At 42.2% G+C, this 8,474-nt stretch overlaps 1 protein-coding gene and 1 non-coding gene across 2 annotated transcripts in view; one reads left to right on the top strand and one right to left on the bottom strand.

Moving 5' to 3' along the window:
- The first annotated feature begins 291 nt into the window (after positions 1 to 291).
- Positions 292 to 8,474, top strand: part of LOC138073810 (protein argonaute-4) — a 34,709-nt gene continuing 26,526 nt past the window's right edge. Inside the window, exons 1-2 of the mRNA XM_068965732.1 lie at positions 292 to 310; positions 6,497 to 6,662. Of these exons, the coding sequence (XP_068821833.1) occupies positions 292 to 310; positions 6,497 to 6,662 (185 nt within the window). The remainder of the gene's footprint in view (positions 311 to 6,496; positions 6,663 to 8,474) is intronic.
- TRNAD-GUC (transfer RNA aspartic acid (anticodon GUC)) lies at positions 6,332 to 6,404 on the bottom strand. The gene has a single exon. It is a non-coding gene; the product is annotated as a tRNA-Asp (tRNA).

Below are 8,474 nucleotides of genomic sequence, written 5' to 3'. Positions count from 1 at the left end.
CCCCTCCCCGCCCGGCGGGCGCGCGCGCTGGCTCCCGCTCCCGCTCCCGCTGGCAGCCGCGGCTGCGGCGGGGATTGTTTTTGTTGTCGCTGAGGCCGGAAGAGCCTCGGGAGCCGGGTCCCTGTCCCCGGCCCGGGCGCCGCCGCCGCCCCTTGCCCAGTGCCCGCGTCTTCGCGGCGCACCCCGAGCGCCAATATTCCGGAGATCAAGCGTTACGCGGCGGCGGCGGCGGCGGCGGGGCCCGGAGCGGGAGGCGCCGGGGACCGGGGCGAGGCGGGCCCCGCCGCCGCCATGGAAGCGCTGGGACCGGGTGAGGAGCGCGCTCGAGCCGGGACCCGGATGGGACCCCGGGAAGCCTGGGTGGGCGGGAGGGCTGGCCGCTCCCGGTGGCCTGGATCGGCTCGTGCGTACCTGGGTTGGGCCGTCAGGCCTGGGGGAACGGGGCCGTGCCTCACTGCACGAGGCGGAGGGAGCTGACCCCGGCCTCGGGAGGCGGGCGGCGCGGGGACGGGTTCCGCGCCCCAGCCTGGAAAGATGAGCCAGTTCTCTAGGTCTAAGGAGGGGGAGGCCCGGGAAGGTGACCCACGTCCCTAGGTAGAGGGGAGAGCTGACCCAACCTCAGGGAGGTGGTTTGTGCTCCAGGGTGGAGGCGAGGCCAGTCTGGGTCACAGAAGGAACGACTGTGCCAGGTACGCAGCGGGGGCCTGGCCCGGACCGGACCGGGAAGGACTCCACCACCAGGGATATTTTGGCTTGGGGCCGCACCCCTATTTTTCTTTGCGCTGGCAGACAGTCCAGAGCCGTCAGATAAGGAAGAAGAACTTCCCCTAAACACTTCTCCTTTGCCCTGAAGGCAAGGGGCAAAGTGCCCACCCTTTCTCAAAGGCCCTGAAGTCTCGAGGAATATGTTCCTATGCCTGTGTCTACCTGTCATTCTGCGCAGCAGACCCGCAGTGGTCTGTCCTAGCGCCTCCGTGACAGGCGAGTTACCCACCGGCGACTCCAGCTCAAGCTTTAATGCCCTGAGTATCTTCTAATTGGGTTAGAAGTAGTTGTGAGGATCAAATGAAGGAGAAAGTGCTTTGGAAACTGTAATTCCTCATCGTTATGAATGGCCTCTGGTTATCTCCCCAACTTTGCCCAAACTAGAACCATTCCAGGTTGTAACAAATGCCCTGCAGGTTGAAATCTGGCGCTCCCACTTGGAATCCCGTTTCTAATGTAGGTCAGGGTTTAGGGGGTCTGTGTTAGAATTAACTTTAATATTATGCCTTATCTACATAGTTGACTTAGTTGTGGAGCATTTCATTTTTTTAGTGCATAGAAAACTCAGTCTACCATTTGGGTTTGGAAACTTTGAAGGTGTGTTTACCTAAAACTTGTTTACATGGCTGAATGATCCAACTCCACCTTTATTTGCTACTTAGAGTATTTTTTAAAGGACTTCATAGTCAAATTTCATATGCCTCTTAAAAATAAATTGGTTTTGTCACATTAATATTATTTGATAAATCTCAATGTGAGTATTATACTGGGTTACTTCAGCTACATCCCCCAGCTAAAAGCAGGATCTGGTCTTTAGGAATGTAACAGACTTCTGTTCAAATCCAGTCTAGTAATTTAATAGTTGTATAACCTTGGGCAAATTATTTAATTCCTTTAAACTTTCATTTCCTCATCTATAAAATGAGGGTAGTAATAATTATGTCCTGCAAGATTGCTGTGAGAGTGAAATAAGGTAAAGTATGTGAGAAGTCTTGTTGTAGATAGCAATGCATTGAAAATACTCAACAAATGTTTCTTCCCTCCCTTCCCTGTTAGTAGGTCATAATTGAATCAACTGTTGGCTTTATGAGCTGATATTGAAAGAGGCTTTGTAACTGTATACAAACTAAATTTCACGGAAAAGGTCAATCTGGTGGTGTTAGGAACATCCCAGGGACTTTTTTTTTTTTTAGCTTTTGCGGGTTTGAGGGCTTATCAGTTCACCCAGAATTATGGAAAATTAATTTTCACTAACCACATTTACATGATACTACTACTGACAGAGCCAACACAGATCTTTTCTGTTGGTTGGAATGTTTTCTTGCCTGCTGTCTAGCAAACTCCATTTTTGGTGTCACAGTACCTTGGAAACCCAATAAATAACAAGAAGCTGCTTGTTGAGCATAGAATCAGAGCAAAGGGAGTTGCTAGTCTTGTGGGATATTTCATCCAGGCCAAGAACCTGGAGAAGCTTTCTTGCTTCTTTGTTGAAGCGCATAGATCTATTGTGCTGTTCCCTCCTCACTTGAACAATCACTGAGGCATGTTTAGTCTTGCTCTGCTCTGTCTCACCCAGTTTCACTTTCTAACAACAACTAGGAAGTTTTAGATTAGATTACCATTTATTTTGTTTATATTAATAGTAGGGCTTCCCTGGTGCCTCAGTGGTAAAGAATCTGCCTGCAATGCAGGAGACCCATGTTCGATCCCTGGGTTGGGAAGATCCCCTGGAGGATGAAATGGCAACCCACTCCAGTATTCTTTCCTGGAGAATCCCGTGGACAGAGGAGCCTAGCGGGCTACAGTCCATGGGGTCACAAAAGAGTCAGACATGATGAGTAACTAACATTGTCATATTAATAGTGCATGTGTGCTCACTTGTGTCCGACTCTGCAACACCATGGACTGTCCATGGAATTCTCTCGACAAAGATACCGAAATGGGTTGCCATTTCCTACTCCGGGGGATCTTCGCCACCCAGGGATTGAACCCAGTGTGGAATTGAACCACATTTCTCACGTCTCCTGCATTGGCAGGTGGATTCTTTACCAGTGTGCTAACATTTATTTTTTACAGTGCTCTACAGTTTGGAAAGTGCTTTCTTAGCTGTTAGTTCATTTGATCCTCTGTGAGGTAGGTTAGGAAGGTATTATCCCCATTTTACAGATGAGGTTCAGAGAGTATAAGTGACTATATCGAGTGCTCAAGGCTAAATGATGAGGATGAGTCTGGATCACCTGATAGTCTAATGCCCTCCTCTTCTGTTAAGCTGACTTCATCCAGTCTGTGTTGAGTCATGGTTGTTACCTTTTGGAAGATGTAATTCTCAGACTTTGTCACTAAGTTCTTGAGATGCTCCCAACATGAGGACCTTTGCGAAATAACTGTAATGTTTATATACAAGTGCAATCATAATAGCTAACACGTATCGAGTGCTTACCATTATGAGGCACCGTGTTAAGCCTTTTGGGCTTCCCATGTGGTGCTCGGGGTAAAGAACCCATCTGCCAATGCAGGAGCCTAAAGAGATGTGGGTTCGATCCTGGGTTGAAGATCCCCAGAGGAGGGCGTGGCAGCCCCCTCCAGTATTCTTGCCTGGAGAATCCCATGGACAGAGGAACCTGGCAGGCTACAGTCCATGCAGCATGGCACATCAAGCCTTTCATATATATCACCTCATGAGAGCCTCACAATAGCCGTAAGAGATAGGTGCTATTATTATCAAAACTCTTCCATTTTATAGATAAGGAAACTAATTGGCTAAGAAACTGGCCCTGGGTCATGCATTAGGGAGTGGTAAAACCAGGATTGAAACCCAGGCAGTTTAGTTCCAGACTTTTATTTCTTCTAAGTTGCTTGATAAATTCAAAGAAACCAGCTTTGGGGATGGAAAAGTTTAGAATACATTTTTCTAAATAAATCTTCTAAACTTATTGAAAGGAATGATCACTCACTTTCTAACTTTTCTCTCTTGCCATGGAAAAGAAACCCACTATTTGCTTTTCTCAACTTCTTAATCCCTTTCCTTCGTTTACTCTGCCTTTGTCTCTTTAAAGAGCATCAAGTACTTCTGAGAGGTATAGATGCCATAGGATTGTGAAATATACTGAAGCAGAAAAAGCCCTGAACTGAGAGTTAGGAGACCTAGATTCTAGTCGTGATTTCAAATCGAAGTCATATGTCCTTGGGCAACTCATTTGATCCAGATTTTTGTTTGCAAATTTCTATCATAAAGCTGGATTTGTGATACAGTGATTGCTTAAGTGTATCTTGGAATATGGAAGGCTGACTTATCTGTATGATTTAGTTGGGTGAATTCAGTATACCTGTCCACCTGTGATGTTATTTATTATCTACTTCTTACATTGTTTATAAATGCCTTATCACACCCAGAGTAGATCCCCTTGTTCACCAGAAATGGAACTCAACTCCAAGAAATATTTTTTAGTATAAATTATGTGCTTTTGTTTTAATGAAAAATGATCAATTCTTTAATTTTAGAAATGACTAGATTTCTGTTTAGTTTCTATCTGAAACTGCTACAGAGATTATTAGTACTGTTCAGTTCAGCATTTATTGAATTCCTACAATGTGCTCATCATTGAATTAGGTTTTAAGATAACTTTGAATTGGAAGTCTGTTTCTTCTAAGAGTTTACAGTCTAGTGAAGGAAACAGTAATTTAACAAGTTGTGTCTAGATACTTGTCCTACGTGTTCCCTATGCAAAAGATCCTGGGGACACAGAAGATGCATACTCTAGCCTAGGAGAGTCTGGAAAAGCTTTTCAAGGAGGTTGCACTTGACCAGAGTTTTGAAGGACAAGTATAATTCAGGGGAAGAATGAACAGTGAATTTAATACACGAAAAGATTTTCAATATTTTAGGAATTAGTGTGTGGTGATCTGTCAACACAAATTTCATTGAAGTGTTTGCTTTGATTTTCCTAAGTGATATTGGACCAGAACAGCTTCTTACTTCAAAGTGTTCTCTCCTTGGTGAATTGTCTTTGTTCTTGGTGAAATACCATTGCAACAAGAGAACCTGTTGTGACTTTCCTTTGTAAATACAGCTCACTTTACTCAACATCTATTCATAGCAGAAAAAATGTTTGTTTTTTGGACCAGTGTCTATTTGACAATATCATCAGAAAGGAATAAGGTGGTTTTCTGTGGACAGATATTTCCCAGACTGTTTCCTTAAACCCTAATTTACTCACTATTGATAGATGTTTGATTTCAAAAACAGAGAAAAAGTTAGTGTGTGTGTGCATGTGTGTGTGTCCTGGGGAAAAATAAGTCAGGTAAATGATGAGTTAAACAAGCTTATTTATTACATGACTTGTTAGAAAATTTAATGTGATAATATATATATATTGGAGTTTTAAGAAGGGAAGAGAATATGCAGGGTTTTTTAAGCTTATGGAAGCCTTTCTTTTTTATAGAATATCTTGTAAACCATCAATAGAATAATTTGGAATCACTGCTCTATCTAGACCAGGGTTTCTCAGCCTCAGTACTATTCGATACTTTGGACTGAATACTTCTATATTTTGGGGGGCTGTTGTGTGCATTGTCAGTATCACCCCCCAATTTGTGATAAACAAAAAGGTCTCCACATAATTTGGAAAATGTTTACTGGGGGACAAAAGCTCCCCAGGTTGAGAGCTGCTGGTCTAGACTGTCAGTTCCTTCAAGGCAGGGGTTCTATCTTTTTCTTGAATCTAAAGTACAGCTTAGACATGGGATAAGTGAATAAATGTTTGTTTTTGTTTTTGTTTTTTAAATTTTTATTTTTACTTTATTTTACTTTACAATACTGTATTGGTTTTGCCATACATTGACATGAATCCACCACGGGTGTACATGCGTTCCCAAACATGAACCCCCCTCCCACCTCCCTCCCCATAACATCTCTCTGGGTCATCACCGTGCACCAGCCCCTAGCATGCTGTATCCTGCGTCGGACATAGACTGGTGATTCGATTCTTACATGATAGTATACTGAATAAATGTTTGTTGAAGAAATAAACTATATCTTATGGTCAGGAAATATCAGATTGTCCAGATTTTTAAAATATCAGGTTCTAAGGAAGAAAGTCTAGCCTCATTGGTATTGTTTCACTTTCTAAATTAGCAATTAAATTGATAAAGATAGCTGCTATTTAATCTCTGACAGCTGTACAAAACTGTAATAATCAAGCTAATTTGTGGAGGATTAATGGATCATCCCCAGCCTGAACTGATGATGGCCTCCAGAGTTTAGAGATGATTTTATTTTTAAATGCATACAATTTTGTAAGCCTGGCTGTAGATCTACTGATACTGATAAAAGGTTTTGGACAGTAGTGCATCTGAGAGTTCATGATATTGTATCTACTGTTAACATCCCCCATATTCAAAATAACAGCAGCATGGAAAAAATATTTAGGAATCTAGAGAATCTTAGGCCAAAAAGCTTTTGACATAACTTTTTATATCGGAGTATGTTCAGCGAATGATAAGATCGCAGTAACTGTAGCTGTATTTGTTTTGTTTTGGCTAGGCTGCACAGCTTGTGGGAATTTAGTTCCCTGACCAGGGACTGAACCTGGGTCCTTGGCATTGACAGTGCAGAGTCCTAACCACTGGACTGCCAGGGAATTCCCAACTGTAGCTATCATCATTATCATCATGAAGGGAATATTATCCTTCACAAACAATAGCACATCAAATAATCTTTCAATCTCTTCAGGACCTCCAGCCAGCCTGTTTCAGCCCCCTCGTCGTCCTGGCCTTGGAACTGTCGGAAAACCAATTCGACTGTTGGCCAACCATTTTCAGGTTCAGATTCCCAAAATAGATGTGTATCACTATGATGTGGATATTAAACCAGAAAAACGGCCTCGTAGAGTCAACAGGTAAGGATTAAAAAGAATAGACTTCTATATGTATTTAAATACACATAGTTTATTTATTATGAATCATCTTGTTCTCTAAACTCTTTTAACATTGTAGGCTTTGTTTTTCTCTAAGATGGTGAGTTTCTTGATAGCAGATATGCTATCTTATACTTGGTTCTCCTTCAGAGATGCTAGCAGAGTACTGGCTACATCATCCTTCAGTCAGTAAATAATGAATGAAGAATGGTCCCTCTTTAACTGTCCAAAGGTAGCAGAAATTTATAAGAAATAGATGAAACCCTTGATATCTATGGAAAATAGAACTATCTGGAAATTCAAATTTTATTATTAAGTGTTGGTATTGGACATGAGAAAAATGTCAGTGTAAAGACAGAAGAATCATCGTGGGGTATTGAAGAAATTAAACTCAGAGAGAAGCTCTGTTTAATTCTAGCATTATCCAAGAGGGGTCTAGATAGGATGATTTAAGTATTGCGGTCTGTATAACGGAGAAGGCAATGGCACCCCACTCCAGTATTCTTGCCTGGAAAATCCCATGGATGGAGGAGCCTGGTAGGCTGCAGTCCATGGGGTCGCTAAGAGTCGGGCACGACTGGAATTTACCAAGGGTGAAGATATAGCCCTATAACAGATCTTCTTCTAGTGTGCTGAGATCACTCACTATCCTTGTCTCTGTTTCTTCACTGATATTCAGTCATTAATATTATAGTTCTTGCCTTTTCAAGAATACTTTTACTGTCAAGTGAAATTTTTTTTGTGGCTCGATTTTTTTCTCATTGTAGATCAATTTTTTGGCTTTCTGGTATAGTTCAGTCTCATGTAAGCCTTTAATTGTTTGACTATTGTATAATGAAACCAACGGTAATAGAAGTGATGGTAATGGGTAATATTGATGCATTCAACGTATAGTGCTCATTGTGTGTCAGGCATTGTTCTGTGTTCTGGGAATATTACATGAAAAAACAGGCAAAAGTTCCTACCCTTGAGGAACTTATGCTATAACGGGGGAAGAGTCCAAAAGTAAATGAATAAACAAAACATATTATTTGCTAGTTGATGATAACGTCTATGAAGAAAAATAAAACAAAGATGGAAGATCCAGACTGAGGATGGGCCATTGATTTTATGTGTGTGTGTGTATGTATAGATACATGCATATGGTATATATGTATATTGTAAATATGTATCTCTTAAGATGGTAAAGAATCTACCTGCAATGCGGGAGACCTGGGTTCAATACCTGGGTCAGGAAGATTCCCCTGGAGGCAGGCATGGCAACCTACTCCAGTATTCTTGCCTGGAGAATCCCCATGGACAGAGTAGCCTGGCAGGGTACAGTCCATGGGGTCTCAAAGAGTTGGACATGACTGAGCGAGTAAGCATGTATATGTGTTGCACATATATTATGTAAGATGTGTAAATGCATGCATGTGTGTTTATATGTGTATGCATATTATATGTACATGTAATATACACATAATATGTGTGTGTGTGTGTGTGTGTGTTATAATAGTGTAGTTAAGGAAAGTCTCACTGGAAAGTGACATTTGAGGAGAAACCTGGAAGAGGTGAAGGATAGCTCCTTGAAGAGAACCCCAGGCAGAGGTAGCAGCTTGCATGGTGTATTCAAGGAATAGCAGATAAAGCCTGTATTGCTGGAGTAAGTGAGGGGAAGAGTGATAGAGAAACTCCTAAGGGCCTTATCAAGCAGTCTTGCAGGTCATCCTAGGACTTTAGTGCTTACTCTGATTAGATGGGTTTTGAGTAGACGTTTGATGTGACTAACTTAGATTTTGAATGGATCGTTCT

This window comes from Capricornis sumatraensis, chromosome 2 (assembly GCF_032405125.1).
Source record: "Capricornis sumatraensis isolate serow.1 chromosome 2, serow.2, whole genome shotgun sequence".
Taxonomy (NCBI): domain Eukaryota; kingdom Metazoa; phylum Chordata; class Mammalia; order Artiodactyla; family Bovidae; genus Capricornis; species Capricornis sumatraensis.
This window is presented reverse-complemented; position numbering and strand designations above follow the sequence as displayed.